This window comes from Hippocampus comes, unplaced genomic scaffold (assembly GCF_001891065.2).
Source record: "Hippocampus comes isolate QL1 unplaced genomic scaffold, H_comes_QL1_v1.1 scaffold104, whole genome shotgun sequence".
NCBI lineage: Eukaryota > Metazoa > Chordata > Actinopteri > Syngnathiformes > Syngnathidae > Hippocampus > Hippocampus comes.
This window is the reverse complement of record NW_017806072.1, coordinates 4,053,528-4,071,805: the sequence shown is the minus strand read 5'-3', so window position 1 is coordinate 4,071,805 and position 18,278 is coordinate 4,053,528. Positions and strand designations below refer to the sequence as shown.

At 41.1% G+C, this 18,278-nt stretch overlaps 1 protein-coding gene across 2 annotated transcripts in view; it reads right to left on the bottom strand.

Annotated features, from left to right (window-relative positions):
• The window catches only part of btbd11b (BTB (POZ) domain containing 11b), a 90,683-nt gene that overhangs the window by 2,017 nt on the left and 70,388 nt on the right, over positions 1-18,278 (bottom strand). The window contains exons 3-15 of one of the 2 annotated variants that reach the window (XM_019894230.1): positions 15,783-15,987; positions 9,267-9,419; positions 8,876-9,041; positions 6,962-7,051; positions 4,484-4,585; positions 3,418-3,511; positions 3,073-3,208; positions 2,331-2,551; positions 2,042-2,220; positions 783-888; positions 379-481; positions 202-283; positions 33-101 (exon numbers count right to left, since the gene is read on the bottom strand). In XM_019894230.1, coding sequence (XP_019749789.1) covers positions 33-101; positions 202-283; positions 379-481; positions 783-888; positions 2,042-2,220; positions 2,331-2,551; positions 3,073-3,208; positions 3,418-3,511; positions 4,484-4,585; positions 6,962-7,051; positions 8,876-9,041; positions 9,267-9,419; positions 15,783-15,987 — 1,706 coding nt within the window. The remainder of the gene's footprint in view (positions 1-32; positions 102-201; positions 284-378; positions 482-782; positions 889-2,041; positions 2,221-2,330; positions 2,552-3,072; positions 3,209-3,417; positions 3,512-4,483; positions 4,586-6,961; positions 7,052-8,875; positions 9,042-9,266; positions 9,420-15,782; positions 15,988-18,278) is intronic. The other variant, XM_019894232.1, reaches the window with a different exon arrangement.

Below are 18,278 nucleotides of genomic sequence, written 5' to 3'. Positions count from 1 at the left end.
GATGATAAAAAAAAACAAAAAAAAAAACTAACCTCCATAACATCAGGGTTCCTAATATGCAGAGCATCTGCTCCTCCACAGTAGAGATACTGCATCACAAGCTGAGAGGGAAGAAAAGCTAAGCTTTTTGCCACGCACGCATACGTACATTGTGTACACAAAGAAAGGACATGAGCATGGGGTTTGGAAAACAGTAATTACCTGAAAAATGTGGTATTTCACATGGCTTATTTCAATGCAAGTGTTTTCACCACAAGGCCGATTTGCAAGCAGAGTTTTGAACCTTCACAACAAGACATTGATATGAAAAGTCATTGAATATCATCTAAAATGAATGTCATGATAACCATGAACAAAATATTTCTTGTTGAAAGTTACCTATTGGAGGCTGTGAAGAGCAGGACTTTGTGGGCATAAAACGGCTTCCCCTCCACCAAAAATGTCACATCGGACATCTCTTTATTGTTCAGGAAGTGAGGATCTAAAAGACACGAATGTTAATTTTGTGTTTAAATAAATGAAACAAAACAAGCAATAAACGTACGTCACGAATATCAAAAAGCACTATTAATTTACAAGTACCCGTAAATGATCTTTGACTCCCTATTTTTGGCCACGAGATGGCGCTGGGTACTCTTTCCATTCATTCAGCATTCAGTCAAGAGTTGACCCAACAATTCCTCGGAGATTTGCAATTGTACAGCCATTTTTTTTTTCATTACAAGTACAACAGGATTCAGCAGAAAAAGAAAGTGCTTATAAACACAGTGACATGCTCTCACCGAGGCGTGATGATTGCTTGCGTTTTATCTCTGCAAGTTTGGGGATGGGGTAGGGTCCATAGCACTGGGTAAAGATGGCTGACAGCTGTTGGCTGATCACTTCATTCTGACCAAACACAAAGTACACACAACAGAGCAAACGTGGATTTCATTTCACACATCTGAATGGGTTTTGGACATATATCAGATATGTTTTACACCTCAACTTCCAAAGGGATGAGTGAAAAGTGCAACACTGTGAAAAGTGAAAAACGGGAAAGACATGGGCTCTATTACAGTTTTGTTCCCCAACTCTCCTGTGTGTGTTTGAGTTGCCAAAGCAGAAGGGGAAAAGAGGAACACTGCAATTCACGACAAGCCCCCTGTGTGCAGTAAGGCTGTTTGCGCTTAATGTGGCATGACACCAGCAAACAGCTAGTAACATCCACTAGGAATAAATAGGCCTGTCCATTCTGTACACTGAGTCAAATTACAGTATAACTGAGTCCTTTCATATCAAATATTTTGCAGTTCCAGGAGGCCTTTCGGTTGTCAATTTGTTCAAATTAACCTTCCCCATTAGAAATGTCAACCGGCAAGCGTCCAATCCAAAAGTTGCCAGATCTCAACATTATCAAACAGTACCGGTCATGTGATGAGTATGAGAGAAGGAATAACAGTACAGTACGGTTAATAGCTGCATCAGAGCAAAGATAATTTACAAAAGTGTTGTTAAAAGAAAATCTGAAAAACAACAAAACACGGAATAAACCAGCATTTTGATGAGTGGTGCTACCAGTAAGAAGTTTCAGTTTAATTTCTACATTTGACATTTGGATCTTTGGTGTATCATCAGTTACTCCTTGTGAGGTTGTGTATGCTTAAAAAAAAAAAAAAAAAAAAAAAAAAAAAAGGAAAAAACAATTGGGAAGGGATTTTTTGGAGGCGGTCTTTGAACGTCTCTCGAGCCGAACGAGAAGGAAGAAGATCTGCACGTGGTCGGACAGATACGTGTCTGCATTTGAGTGTTAAGAGAATTAATAAAGTGTATGCTTAAAAAAAAAAAAAAAAAAAAAAAAAAAAGCAGGCAAAACACATTGGGAAGCGTATGATGTCTCCATTTGCCCAACTTTTTTCAGGTTTCGGATTCTGGCTGTCATTTTGGACCATGATTGTATATGTTCAAATGCCAAACCATTTGGGACCTGTGGAACCCACTGTCATTTTACACATTTGACAATGGCTATGGAGTGGTTGCTCCATGATGTGACGGCGTGTACCTTGCTGGCTCTGAGGATCTGGAACATGAGCGGCAGGCCGTGTGTGATGAGCTCCTCAGTGTACTCATCTTCCTCGATGCAGATAAATTCTTTGAGAAGGCCCTGGATCAGTGGCCGGCGGTGCTGGGAGAAACATGTGCGCAAAGATTCCAGCCATGTGTGCAAAGTCCATGGCACCCCTGGCCACGAGGTGTGGATGGAACAATGCAAGGAAAAACAACAAGACGTCAGATATTGAGGGGAGGAAAAAAACAGTAACTGAGGTTTTGTTATGAATAAGTCAACTAACCAAGGCTCCGTATGTCTATGGTGATGTCTACATGTCCATGTTCTGAACTGTGGTACATGGCTTCTTTCAGGGCTTTCAGTTTGGCCTTCCCTGTTCGCATTAGGTCTGTCTCAGATGAACTTCTTCCCTCCAGCGCTGACCCTTCTGCCAGAATCTCTTCTAGGGATAAGACATCTCCTTTACCTTTCTGTGTGTGTGACAGCAGCTTCCGAAAGACATTTCTGGAAGAAACAAGCAAAAACAAACAAAGTTTAATACTTTTACTGACGTTACTTTTCAATGAATGCACATCTTCTGTTATGCTGCACCGTTTGACTATAAAAGCAAAACACCAATAAAAACATGCCTTGTTTAGGCCATAGTGATGATTTTGAGATCAGTTCATACAATAACGATAGAGTGATTTGCAATAATAAGAAAAAGTCAACAAAGCTATCCTTCACATTTAAATCTGATGTGATTGTCTCACAGTTGTGAGAACAACAAAATCTGCTAAAACATCAGCACTTTTGTCACAGAATGTTAATTCGTGTAATGACCAACAAAAACAACACCTTCCATGTGTTAATTTCATGGTCCTTTAAACTGCTGAGTAGATGAGTTTGTGGAGTGTATGGTATGTCATTTATAGTGCATACCGAGAAGGCGCGACAATGAGTGAGGGTGTGTGCAGCTGACTCATCCGTAGGTGTGCAATGGCGGTTGAACATTTAAGTTAGGTTTTACCATAAAGGTGCATCACCTGTGTCCGTGCGCTGCTGCCAGGCTGTAGGAGTTCATATCTCCCTGCGGCGCAGTAGAGATGCCATTGCGGGACATGGTTCCCAACATGGGGTCGGCCCCCCGCTCCAACAGCAGGCTCACCAGCTCAAAGTTGCCTGAGCATGAAAAGCACATATGCAGACGCGCTCCACAGAACTGAGAAAGGACCCGATTATAGAGTCTCTGCCAGCGCTGAGGATAAATTCGCCTTTAAGTCACGAGTCAGCCAAAGATGAGGCTGACATTCAGGTGAAGCTGTTAGAAATGGATTGGGAGGAGCAGCTGGATGGAAGTGGGGAAGAGGAGCCACGGTGCTTGCGTGTACCTGCAGCAGCAGCCAGCTGCAGCGGGGTCTCAGTGTAGTTCTCCATCCCGTCCTGCAGGGAGCCTTCCACGTTGGCTTTGGCATCCAGAAGCAGCTGCAGAGTTCAGGTGGGGTGACCGAGGAGGACATGATGGGAAGAGAGAGAAAATTATTTAGCTGGGTGACTTTGAGCTTCTCTAACACGTAAGATGCAGTTAATGAATGTTTGATTACTAATTTAGAATACAGGCTGACGTGGAATTAATTGTGCTCTTGTTTCATTAAGAATGGAACTAAAGCCAGCTGCCACTCACTATCTTTAGCCAAATACAAAACAGGCAGACTGTGAGCCGGAGCCAAGAGATGCACTGAGCATCCAAGGATTATTTTATAATTAATAACTGCTCTTGTCCACAGCGGGGAAAAAATGCGAAAACTTCTCAAAGTTCCCCTGAGTTAGACACAATAAATATGAGGTTGTATCATGCATCCCGCTTGCAAAAAGAGAATACACTTGTTAAAAAGGTTTTTTTTTTTTTTTTTTACATGAAACAAACCTCAAAACTCTACATAAGGCATCATTTAACTACGCATACACATACATTTTTCTTTTTTCTACTTCAAAAGAATCTTACGCATTCACCCATCTCACCATGCGCAGCTATCATGAAACACGAGTAACAAGAAACATTTTACAGTGAAAAGCTTGGGAAATTATTTCATGTACCCAGTAGTACATCTCTTTTTAATTCTGAATGGTATTTATTCAAAGGGAGATCAAAATGCCGGTTTAAAGCATTTTCTGTTAAAAGTAAATTACATAATCCCAGTGTGCACATCATTGAGAGGGCAGACTGAATTAGTCAAATGTGTTCGATTACAATTAGTCCACTGCCCATGGTTCACCTTTCCATTTACCTAATGGAGCCTGTTCCATTTGCTGGAAAAGCCAAATGGACAACCCCTTTTTGATCATGTCCAAATAGAAATAAAAAGACAGAAGATGACCGTTGATTGAAGTGAAAATGACGACCAACCATGAGTTGAAGCACAGAGAGAGTCAACAGATGAAAGAGGACATCACTACCTGCACCACAGGCACATGTCCATGTGACACAGCAAAAGTGAGGGGCGTCGCCTGGCGCGTTTCGGGAAAGACTGAGTGGTGCCTGTGCACTGAGTTTGGCACCTGGGGAATGGACATCGGGAGTGGGGTAGTTGAAGGAGGGGATGGGGGACATGAAAGGGAGATGAGGGAGAGAGACATGAAGCCATTAAAAACGACGACATGGCCAAGCAAGCACAAGACAAGCTATTGCAGGGAGGACAAAAAGCGCTTCGGGAGCACCTGGAGTAATCATCTAAGAGGCCTGGGGCGGCAGAGGACAACCTGTCAACATGTTGACCTTCTAATGAACACAATAAATTGATCTGTCTAGTTAGGCCTCATCCTAATGGATTTTCTCTGATCCCTCGTCCCTCCACTGCGGTTTCTCCAACAGGGCTTCGACCTACCTCAGGGTTATCTCTCGGGTGTGGGGAGAATGTAACAAATCAAAGTGAAGTTCTTGATGCCAATGAGCACACATTTTCCACAGTTGAGAATGTGTGATGAGATAAAAAGAATTTAACATAATTAGCGGATCAATTAACGGCTAAGTGATGCATAAATTGCACTTAGCGTGTCTTTGTGCTTTGGCCGAGTGTCAGTGAACTGCAAATCAAAGCTGGCGCGATGGTTGATGATGCATGTTGCTGAGGTGATAATGGACACGATCAACTTGATGTTGTCTCAGACATCTTCTATGGATTCTGTGAGACCTTCCCTAATCTAAAGGACATCACTGTCTCACCCGCAATCAGCACAATCAAACAATAACCAAAAGAAAGTGAAGGCTTTGTTACTGAAGTGAATTATTCAATATGCATTTAAGTTGGTTTACCTGCACATTCAAAAGAGCCCAATGTGGGGTTAACAACATGGGCTGTAACTCAAGGTTTGAAAAACTCCTCCGATTGTCCCTTGTTTGTTTTAAAGCAATGTAGAGGTCCCATTTTGGGTCACGTATTCAAAAGAAATTTTTGACAGTGACATGAGAGGAAAAAAAAAAACAGTAAAGAACGTTGTGACAGAAAGTAAATAATGCTCATTATTTTTTAAAATGATGTATTAGGAAATACAATCACTATTATGGTGATTTTAGTTAGCAGTAATGCACAAGTGCACGACACAACATAAAGTGTATTACAGTAGCACCTCTACTTATGAAATTAATTGGTTCCGGAAGAAATTTCTTAACAAGGAAATTTTGTGAGTAGAGACGCGTTTTCCATGTAAATGCCCTAATCCGTTCCAAGCCCCCAAAATTCAGACATGAATGTTTTCTAAAGCATAAAAATGCATCAAAATATGTAACAAATAAATGCTACAAATTAGATTATTGCACAATGTAAAAAATAAAGAATAAAGAATAAAAATGAGGGTCATTTAACTTTTAACTGCGTCCTCATCGTTTTCTGCCCTCTTTAGTTCATGTTCTCTCTCAGGAGTGTTTTTTGCCTGGCGTTTTGTAAAGAACTGAGCAAAGGACGTTTGCTTTTGTCGGCTTTTAACAATCCTTCGAAAATGCCCAAGGCAAACATCAGCAGAGTGAGCGATCGCCGGACTGGTGAACACTTGTTCTGGGGATTCACATTTATGTAAAACTATCGGAACACCTCATGGTGCGAGAGGCGAATGACGAGGATGCTGCATAAACACACATCTATTGATCTACACGCATAGACACATACCGGTAGAGGTCCATCCTAGCCAATGGGATGCCAGGATGATGATCGGGAATAGCCAATGGCAGATCAGCTATAAGTATGTTGCGTTCAGGAAACTGCGAAGCAACCCATACTGTATTTTTACCTTTCGTATCTTGAAATTTCTTTCGGAACTAGAGGCAATAATTTCTTGTTGAGGTGTTTCGTAACTTGAAAATCTCGTATGAAGAGACGTTGGTAAGTAGAGGTACCACTGTATATCCAACACAAATTATTTATAAGCTTGATTCCAATATTTAACTACATGAGTGAACCAAAAAAACACGTCTCAGCTTATGCGGTAGAGTGCAGCGTTAGAACACAAGCACAATGATAAAGACGTTGTGAAATTATTACCTCTCTGTCTGTGTCCATTAAAACAGAACATTTTAAGTAGGATCCCACCATTTTAGGCAATATATTTTCGCAACTCTTGCACTGGAATTACGTTACCTAATGGTGTGTCCGGTCAGGACAATCATTCCCTGATGATCATGAATGCTTAAACAATAAACAGTACAATGCATGGAGAGGAATGTGAGAGAGATGAGGATCACTAAGTCTGTTTTTCTCTCCTTGCTGCACCATACCTGTATACACTGAGATTGAGGGTTCTTACACAACAACACCTTTCATGTCTTGGTACCCTGAAACATGCTATTCTCACTACGATACATAATTCAGTATTGCTGGCTCACATTTTTTTTTTGCTGTTGACCTTGAAATACCTTTGATGTATTACAGCCAAAACACTAACCTCACTGTTAATATTAGCTCCAGCATCCAGCAGCATCTGCACCATGGCCTCGTCTCCACGGACACAAGCATACATGAGTGGGGTCATCCCCTGCATGAGCACAAGCACCGAACACAAGCGCACAGCTGTGTCATATTTGAAGGTAACGCTGTCCTTTCAACATAACATCACACGCACACTTTCCTTTGGCTGCACAAGTCAGAATGGTCATTTTAAAGTGCCAGAAATGTAGCCTTGTGTTGATAACATTTCTGAGGGGCGGGTAGAGTGGGAGCAACCCCGGATAAATTAATTTGTGCTTTTGTAAAGATTTGGACGGCATTGTAGAGAATGGAGCGAGCATGTCTGCCAAACAATGAGGGAAACTAGCTTGGGCTTTGCTGTATGGAATTAATTTGTTGATGTCGTGGATGTGTGGTCCTCCACTTTCCTCCTCTATAAGGTTAATTGAAGACTCTCAATCGTCCATATAGGGTTGAATGCGAGTGTAAATGTTGGCTTGTCTATATGCAACCAGTCTAGGGTGAACCCTGCCCAAAGTTGGCTGGAATGTGCTCAAGCTCAGCCATAACCTTGGACAGGATAAACTTTGAATAGATGGATCTGAATCAAATATTGCAAACATCATCCATCAATCCTGAGCACCGCTTATCCTGTTCAATGTCATGGGGAGCTGGACACTCAGCCAACTGATTTACTGCACCCTGGATCTGTCGCCAGTCATGCAACCAAGATGTCTGTTGCATTAAAAACACTGACTTACATACATCGTTTAAAAAATCCTGATCAATTTCCATATACATCGCACCCAAATTCTGGTAGTTACCAGCTTATCTACGGTGTCTGAAAGTTTTAAGGGAAAAAGAAAATCACTTCACATCCTCTGTACTTTGCCTCTGGACCAAGGTTCATTCTTTTTTCCAAGATTCAACCCTGGCACTTGACTGTGCTCTAATAAACTGCAGTGGTGTAGCAATTCATCATACGGAGATTTTTCTTTCTACATTTTGACCCTGAAAGAGTTCTTTGATTAGATTTCTTTAGAATGTTATTAGTTGCACAGCGGTGGACCCACCATAAACTATAAGCCATATAGACACAGAAATGTTGTGGCCTTAGACCCGGGGTGTGTGTATAGTATTAGACTAATTTTCATCTTAGGCTTCTATATACTCATGGTCTCCCTGAGAAGATTGGACCATAACAAATCTTCTCACAAGCTTTTGTCACGCATTCCAATGAAAACCAAGGTCAAACTTTTTGGCCATAATTCCTGAAGATATGTTTGGTGCAGGGGTAACCAACAGGGGGTGGCAGCATTTGTTTTCAAGAGGAACTAGGGACTTACGACAAGGTGGAGGAAATTATGAACAGTTTGAAATAGCAGTCAGCGTTTGTATAAAACTTTCTGGCTTCGGCTAGAAAGCAAAAAATAAACGTCATGAAAAGCCTGCTAGAATCGATGAACTCTATTTGGGGTTATTAAGAGGGCTTTTTAATGGTGGCAGGTGTGTGCTCACTTCCATTTGAATGTGATTACTGAATTCTGACTCCAGCCACATCCCAGTTATAAGAGAATGTGCACAATAGTGCAATCACATTATTTCGTTTTTGTTTTTTTTAGTTCCCTTCCTGAAAGAATTTCAGGAGTTGTACATCTTATAGGTCATATTCAGGGTGGGAATTTTTATTTTCTTGTCTCATTTTATCATATGAGATGGTAGCATTTCATCAGAGGTGTGTAGACTTATTTTATCTACTGTATATCATATTTTGCATGTCTGCATAATAATCAAGATGAAGCAGCCGCCATTTACTTTTGTTCCACAGGCAGCGTGACAACTTTCTGTGCACATTCAGCAAGTGTAAATGTGCTTGAACATAAATGATTGAAGTGAGCTGCCTGTCTCTAACCTGCTCACTCATGCTGTTGATACCATCCGGCCCCAGCAGGTTGACAGCCTGCTTCACCAAGTCTGTGCGTCCACAGCTGAGCATATGGAAGCCCAAGTTCTGCAGGAGCTTTGCCTCGGTTGAGGCAGCATCCAGTTTCCTTGAGGCGCTGAAGCAGTCATCCGTTCTGAAGGCCAAAGCACACCAAGTGAGTTAGGTGGATGTTTTAATGTGCACAACGTGCAACTGATCACCCAAAACACAAAGTTTAAATTTTTTACAAAACTATACAAGCAAAAAAATAATTCCTTGCTGACATGAGTTGAGTTTTGGAAGGTGTGTGCATGTGTGTGTGAGTGCATGCATGCATGAATGTGTGTGCATTGTGAAGCCTAAAGGACTGCAGCTGTACCGGAGCTGGCGGGGCTCGCAGTCCACTCCAGGCAGCAGCAGCCTGGCAGCCTGCCGAACATCATCGCTGTCCACAGAGAAGCTCCGTCTGTGCTCAGTGTGAACAACAGCCACACGCACCCACTCCATCAGAGGCGGTAGCACCATGAACGGCCTGTGGGGGGAGATCGAAACACATGTGGCATCAGCAATAGACGTTTATCAATTTTTTTTTTTTTTTAATCCACCTCAGATGCAATTTGCATATGTTATCTTAGCTCAATTGCCCAGCGAGATAGTACTTTAGTAAAGGATGACCCCTGCCAAGTAAACGGAATTAAAGAAAAAGAAAACTGCATGCTATAGAGATGTGCTGGTGTGAAAAAATTGCATGAACATTATAGGGTATAGCTCATGCTGACACATCGTCGTTTTTATCCACTCTGCAGCTAAAAAGATCTTTCATAAATGTTCATGATTTGGCATTTTCATACAAAGTCAAAGCAGAAAAAAAATGTGATTCACTCAACTTGGAATTCATCTATCCATCCCTTTTCTATACCGTTTGTCCTCATTAGAGCTGAGCTCGAGGCCTTTCCCAGTTGACTTTGAAGAGTTTAGCAGGCTACAACCGGCAATGGTAGGCAATTTCTTTAGTCCACAGGTGTCAAATTCAAAATTTGCCATGCCACATCATTTTATGTAGCTTATAAAAGCAAATTATTTGTTTCATCTTAATGTTTCCTGCTACAATACCACTATTGCACATTGCCTTCACTTTTAAAAATACAGAGACATTGCAAGCATTATTTGTGACCAATCCCTATTTCAAGATAAATGTAATAAGATTTGAGCAGCAGATTTTTGCTGGCCTCTGATTTCGAAAGCATCCATCCATTTTCCGATCCGCTTTATCCTCACAAGAGTCACGGGGGTTGCTGGAGCCTATCCCAGCTGTCTTCAGTCAGTCGGCGGGGGACACCCTGAACCGGTTGCCAGCCAATCGCAGAATAGTAAATGTTGCCAATACAGTATATAATGCATTAAGAGTCCTTGAATTACCACAGTATAATATGTTGTTGTGGTACATTCTTGAAATGTGCTTGGATTACACAACCACAAGAACACACTGTCATCGAAGCCAAACAAGCAGATGGAGTGCATCTTTCACACATGCCAGCATACTGAGTTGTAAGGTGGTAAGGGTGTACTTGTTAGCAGTCCTGCTGAGACAGATGCAGGAAATGACAACCATATGGTTGATCCTGACCCCAGTGTTTCCACTGTTTAAGAGGAGTATCCCTGAATTCAATAATGCAACACACACACTGACACATGGAAGAGATCTTATTCACGCAGTTGAAAATATGCATACTGTACATATGAATGGCATAAATCGCTCCATTGATCCTCCAGGTAGACACATCCTCGGATTTTACTGCAGCGATATCACGGAAAATACGCAAGCATGGTTCTCTGCATTTCGACCTTCACTGATGTACCAACAGCATGTTATGCATACCAATATGCACTTCTTCCACTTAGGCAAGTAAATGAGCTGTCACCAAAATATGTTACAAACATGGAAAGTCCCTCCAGCTAAGCCCAATTACATTACATTCATTTTGCATTCTAAAAACAGAATTTATGTTCATGAGGCATGTGTTCAATGCAGCCATCAGAGGGTACATGTGATTATTTGGTTATTGAATGTTTCATCTCAAATCGGAAAATAAGTATTATAGTGAATGTTATAGCACCAACAGATATTATTTGATATAGGTATATGTTATGTGCACTGATTGATAAGCAAGTTGTGTGCTATCTTCAGGCTCTCTCATATGGTGATATTAACCTTTTGAAGAAACTTGGTGCGCTCCCTTAAGGTTTAAAACTGGAATATTAAGAGGGTAAATGATACATGTAGAGAGCTTGATGTGCAAGTGGTACAAACCTGTCAATGGTTGTTATTTAATCACTTGTAAGTGCCTCTCTGAGTTCAGAGGTATCATTGACCTTTCATATATCCAAGCAGAGCCATTTACATTTTGCTAGCCTCATTAAAACAATGCAGAATGCTTGGAATGCTGTGAAAGCCATTCATTTGTTCAAATTGCTTCCCAGATGTTGAAAGATCAGTGTTTTTAAGTTCCACAGAGCTGTGACTAAATGTTTCGCAACATTGTTAAAATCACCGTGATCACTTTTCATGCTAACACAGTTGAATAAATGTTAAACTGAGTAAAGGTGTTGGTGAGATTGCACATACTATTTTTAGCTCTTAGGTTGTTCATAATTTATTTAGTCAATGAAAATTCATTTCATATAAATATGCTAAGAATTGAGTTCTTTGCACTAATACAAAGAGAATTGGTCTTATTGTGAGTGTAGTGTATTGGCCCGGCCCACTTGAGATCAGATTAGGCTGTATTTGGCCCCCAGACCAAAACGAGTTTAACACCCCTGCTCTCCAGATATCACTTATTTTGAAAAGGTCTAAATCAAGTAGGGCTCTCCCAAGCGGTTAACCCTAATCTCGGCCTAAATCAAGGATAGTGAACTCTGGTGTTTGAATTTTTAGAATTGCCTATATTCATGCCAATTATGAAGCCGTTTATCAAGCCAGTTGTCATGGAATTCAGTTCATTTAACCTTATACCTTTCATTACACCCATTATATCATAAATGCCTATTTCCACCCCACCGTTCTTTCCTTTTACATCATGTCACCGCTCCACGTCATGTTCGAGCACAGCCTTACTAAATAAAGAGAGGCACTGCAAATCTGTTTAATATGAGAAAACCACAAGTGACATTGTGTGTGTGTGTGTGTGTGTGTTTGTGTGTGTGTGTGTTTGTTTTTTTAAACAAATGTCGTGAATGAAGATTCTAATTGGATATCCGAAAGACCCGCATCAGCTGAAAGCAAAAATGCCCGTTGCCCACAGTGACGGCCTGCTCACACTCAACGCCATCCTTGCATCACACCATGCACAATGCTGCCAGCTGACGTAGTTTTCCGCGCCATTGCAGGGACTATGAACAGATCAAGATACTGTCTAAATGCCAAAAGATAACAATATACATTTGACCTTCAACCATTTACGAAGACTGTCTTGTGCCCCTCCTTATCCCCCGAGACAATTATTATTTAGAGGTAAATGACTTGTTCAGAAACATGCAAGCAAGGGAAATAACATGAAATCACTGCCAGAGCCTTACATCATTCTGACATACTGAGGATGCTGCTACTGCAGCATCAATCAATACTGACTGCATCTGCCTGCTACAATGACTCCTTCATGCAACTCTTCAGGTCATTTAAAGGACTTATTCTGTTTTTTTTAAAGTTACTTTTAATAGCTATTCTATGAGTGCTTGGGAATCTGGTTGGACAGTGCGGGAGGAGGTTGAGGAGGAAGACGTAAATAAAATCTCAGTCGGCAGAGTTGCATTAGCAACGTGGAGTGATAAAGGAGTATTACCTGTGGATTGTACACACTGTATGCTGAGGTGAGAGGGGTGCATACTTTCTGCAGGGGTGTAAATTGTAACACCGAGAAAAGTCCCCCAGCAGTTGTCTGCTGTTGAAATATGATGCTGGTGATCATCAAGGATACATTTTGTTTACTAGACACAAGATGGGAAGCAGCAGGAATTGGACAGACAAATCAATAAATATCAGCCCCTATGGGGGTGGTTCATTAAAAACGTGTCTGCAATAGCTAGATTTTTTTTTTTTTTAATCTGAATATGTGACAAATAAAAATGAAGATTTAATGAGACAATTTACTTCTCTGGGAAGATTTTGCCATAACAGCAACCGTGCTTCTGACCATCTGTTTAATAATCGGGATATGGAGTCTTTGTTCTGTTTCGGTTTGTTTTTATTTTCCTTGATAAAGTGCATGCTCCCTATGTGATTGTTATTGTACAGTGAAACTCCTCTACAATGAAACCGACATAGGCGAAAATACCCCCTAGTGTGAAAAAATCTTCGTGCATTAACACCATTCCCACTTTCCTGCCCCCATACAACGAAAAAAAAACACTGTTGCGTTATACGAAATCTTTTTCTCTGCTCTTGCCTCGCGACGAGATTCACTACAACGAAGTCTAATCCAACAGCGACCTCTACTGCTTCGTTCGGAAATGGCAACAGCAACCACCACACTGTTTTACACATGCGCAGTAGTCCAGGAAGTATTTGTTATTGTTAGTTTCACATGCAGCGAAGAACGTTGCATTGCTAAAATGGCTACAAAACGGGCCTTTGGATGTCAAGCAGCTAAGACAAGAAGAGCTCTGATGCTGGAAGAGAGGTTAAAAGTGATCAAAATGAAAGACGGAGGAAGCAAAATAAAAGACATTATCCAAGAAATTGATGTAAGTGAAAGTGAATACTGATCGTAAATTCCCAATTTCTTTCCCTTTTTTTCCTTTCTTCACTGACTATATGAAGTGTCAAATAAGTGTCTGCTCATACTTATGCACTATTTGAATAAAAATAAAGAGTACACATACGTTTGTATGTATGTGTGTGTGTGTTTACATCTGAGATCAAATTTGCTACAGTGAAAAACCCCCTGTTGTGAAAAATTTCTTGCTGCAAACATGATTTCGTTGTAGAGGAGTTTCACTGTAATACTGTATCTTAATAAGACTAAACTGAAGTGAACTGAATTTCACAGCAGAACCCACAGAGTTAAACTTGGTTAAACATTTACTAAAATAACAAGAACTTGGACCAAACAGCAGGCTCCCGAAGCGTTTTGTTGTACAACGTGACATGTGGATCAACCAGACTGTGTTTACACAAGTCATTGAAGTCCAAAACACACTAGTTGCATCTTATTGGGGAATGTACAGTTTCACACAAATCGTCATGTGTGCCACTACACAGGGAGGAAGAACAAAGTGAATATTTAATAGGCTTCACACGATCAAGATTATGGAGCCGAGAACCGATCAACAATTGAAGGAGGAATGATCGCACCCCTGCTGCTTCACAGTTTTTTAAACGATTTTTTGGTTGGACCTGAATTTAGATTTTTCATTCTACAAGTTCTTAAAATGACTTTAACATTACAGTGTTTTCACGACCTTACGACACACTGTATTAAAAGGCATAGTGTCAGTTACGTGTGCTATTTCTATATTTAACACATATGCAAGACGCATTCTATTATTGGATGCAGGAATGGTAACACGTACGCTATCTTAAAAAAAAAAAAAAAACTGAAGCATGCATGTACTCTAGTGTTTTTAAAAAGGCAGCGGGAGCTTGAAGTATTTAACGTTATTTTTTGATCAATCCTCATCCTCAAATCCATCAAGGTCCTAATCTTCTGCATCCGAAATGAACAGCTGGGCAAGTTCACAATCAAACATGCCAGGTTCCCTCGCGTGATTGTCAGAGTAAATCTCGTTGCCGTGCAGCTCCTCAGAAATGATGTCGGCTTTTACGAAAGCTCGAACAACAGCACAAGGAGACACATTAGCACAAGGATCCACAATCCAATTACAATTTGCGGCGTAACTCGCCCGGCGGTGCCTCTCAGTCTTAGTAAAGTTGCACTCGCCGCTCGCAACTTCACTTTGGCCGTTTCTGTCCATTAGCATGGCAACCATGCACAACAGTAAAAGCCGACTTCACGTGCCCCGTTGTGCGTATTGTGCACCGGGATATCAAAAGTGAACGTCACTTCGTCCAGGTTGGTGATGTGGTTGGGCTGGCTATGTTTGTCGGCAATCTTTTTGTTGTAGTTCAAAATGCAAAGTATGCTTGTCCCACATCACTTGCCATAGTCCAAGTGGGTATGTAGTAATGTGGGGACTGGTTGAGAGAACAGTCGGTCACAGCATCAGTCAGTCAAGCGGAGCCCTCATCGAAGACACACAACAACATTCACAGATTTTGGAACTTTGTGCACATGGCCACCCGCATTATTAGACGTGCTATCCATTTTGGAGAAAATGTAAGACTTTTAAGTGCGTATTTTGGCCGTGAAAATATGGTACTCAATTAGCCTGTCTATTGCATTTTCCATCATATGTTAGCATTTAAGTAGTGGCCTTTTGTTCGACCAAATTAGATGGGTTGGTTGAAAATGTATGTATTTAAATACCGGGATACAATTTTTGATTCTCTTTTGTGTGCTACTTTTGTAGAAAACTAGGCATGACAAATAAACAGCTTGAAGCAGCATGCTTTGAACTGTGTGAGCGAATGATGAACGAATGTCTTTTAATAAGTTAGGGAGGGACAAAATTACATAAAAAAATCTTTTATGGTCTTTCTATGTTATATGTTCATTATTATGGATGGATCTGAAATGTATGCCCCAAGATAAACTGAGGTGTACTGTAACATTAACCCACCTTCGTGAATGAACAAAGAAAAAAGTGATGCAAAAAAAAATAAACCCCACCCGCCAAAACATAGAAACTATCCTACATCGTGAATAGTCCCGATCTAACTTGACAACAAGTTTGTTTCGATTGTTCATTTGCGCAACTTTGCTGTTTTGCATCTTACCTCTCAGTTTGTAAGGAAACTTTTGATGGCTCCATGTTGGGGTTCTCCCACTCCATCTGGGGGCAGTGCATGAAGTAACACAATGTGTAGATGGCCTCGGGGGCCCAGTGCATCACTGCGCTCTTCTGATGGATGGGTGTCCCGTTGTTGTGGTTCTTGGTGTACAGTGGCTGGAGGTAGTGCATAGCTCGTGACACCATGTCACCTACACACCACACCCAACACATTCACACCATGGGGGGGAGAACAAAAAAGGACACAAGCCATTAGGGTTCAGTTCAGTTCAGTATATTTTTCTTTTTAGTGTATAAATGGCCTTCATTTTCTTCCAATTTGCATCCTGTTCACTTTTGAACTACAATGATTTACAGTGTTTTTCAGTATATTCCAAAGGAGAACAATTCTTTTATCTGTGACCCATTTGCATTTCAAGAGTCTACCAATTTGTCCCAACAGAAAAAACGTGAAATTACAAGGTAAAATTATGGAATTATAAAAGGCAACAAGAAATACTTTTTCACACAACAATGCTGGCATTCAAAACTGCGTAAAACAGTATTCAACAAACAAACATTGATGATTACCACAAGGAAGCTTATTCTGTGCCAATTACGATTAGTCAGCAAGTGCTTTCCCAGGTAAAAATGCTGGAATTTGTTTTAAATCTGATCTTAATATTCTTATCAACAAATAACAGGCATAGCCTGCTGCTAAATGAAACCCATTGTCATGGCTTTACTGTTATCATTTTCGCTGCATTTCCATTTTGCTGTAAAATGATGGTGTGCATGTCTAAATAAATTCACTTTCCTGTTTATGTGTTCTGAGTGTATGTGTGCGTGCGAGCGCATGTGTATAATAGTGCAGTTACAAACTCTTGATTACACAGACAGAGCCTTTGTTCAGTTCTGAAATTGTGCTATTTGGTTCCTCCCAGGTGTCCATTTAGCCTCAAAGTGACCGAGGAGTGTGAAAAGGACGCCTGAATGAGGCAATGAAGCTGTCTATCTCCTTCAAGAGCAGCAAGGACCGCTACTGTACATCACCATCTTATGAGTCGAGGAACTGGAAATAAGCATTGTGCACCTCTCTGCTGTCATCTAATACAGTTAAAGATGCAACAACAGTGCGTTTTCCTGAGCCTTTTTATCACATTTCGGGCTCAATACAACACTTTTTAACTCTATCTAGTGGCTCTAGCTATCCATTTATTGATGTCTATTTACCAATTTATCTATTGATCTCTATCTATTTACCATCCATCCATCCATCTATATTCTAAACCGCTTTATCCTCACAAGGGTCGCGGGGGGGTGCTGGAACCTATCTCAGCTGTCGTCAGGCAGTAGGCAGGGGACACCCTGAACCGGTTGCCAGCCAATCGCAGGGCACACAGAGAGGAACAACCTTCCGCGCTCACACTCACACCTAGGGACAATTTTGAGTGGTTAATCAGCCTGCTATGCATGTTTTTGGAATGTGCGAGGAAACCGGAGTACCCGGAGAAAACCCATGCAAATTCCACACAAGAAGGCCGGAGCCAGGATCGAAGCCACAACCTCTGCACTGTGAGATCGACGCGCTAACCACTGAACCAATGGGCCGCCCTTATCTATTTATCAATTCATCTATATGTATCTGTCAGATGTCTGGACAGAATGAGGATTCCAAAATCATAGACACAAGAAGTTTCGATCAAAAGGATATTTATTAACAAAAACACAAGACCGACAAAGTACAACGAATAATGCTGGTAGCAAAGAACCAGGAAATGGGGAGAACAAACAAAAAGTGTTTGCAAAAGGCAAGGAACAAGACAAAGTTAAATTGCTTGTCAGCTCAAAGGACAAGAGCATCCAATCCACAGTGAACACAAACAGAGAATACATCAGGAATACTTACAAGAACTAAAATACTCTGAACAAAGGAGGAAAACTGTCGAGGCGTGTTTAGAAAATCAAGCACTTGGAGACAGAGTCATGAGCAAGGCTAATAATCCGACAGTCGGTTGTCGGCGTGCCCTGGCTTTTAAAGCAGACAGGTAATGAGGCCAGATTTGAGAGAGGTGCAACTTGTGAGTGTACGCCCACTCACCATCTAGAGACTGAAACAAAAAGCAAACAGTACAGGATCATGACGGTATCTATCTATCTATCCATCCATCTACCGACCGACCGACCGATCGACTTACCTACGTACCTACCTACCAACTTGGTATTATACCTTTATCAAATTGCTTCACCGCTGCCATTTTACAGTATAATCTCCACAAAACAACATCTGTAGTTCAATTTTCTTTGAGAGGCTACTCCCTCCTCCTGACATGCAGTTATTCTCTTGCATTAAAAGTAAACAGAGCCCTCAGAGCAGAGGCTCAGAGGACAAGAGCACAGACAGTGAAGCTCTACCTTCACACATTGCCTTGTATTGTTTATGGAAACCAATACAGCAGTGGAAACTAACAGAATAATGTATATGCATGTCATACGCGCTCCC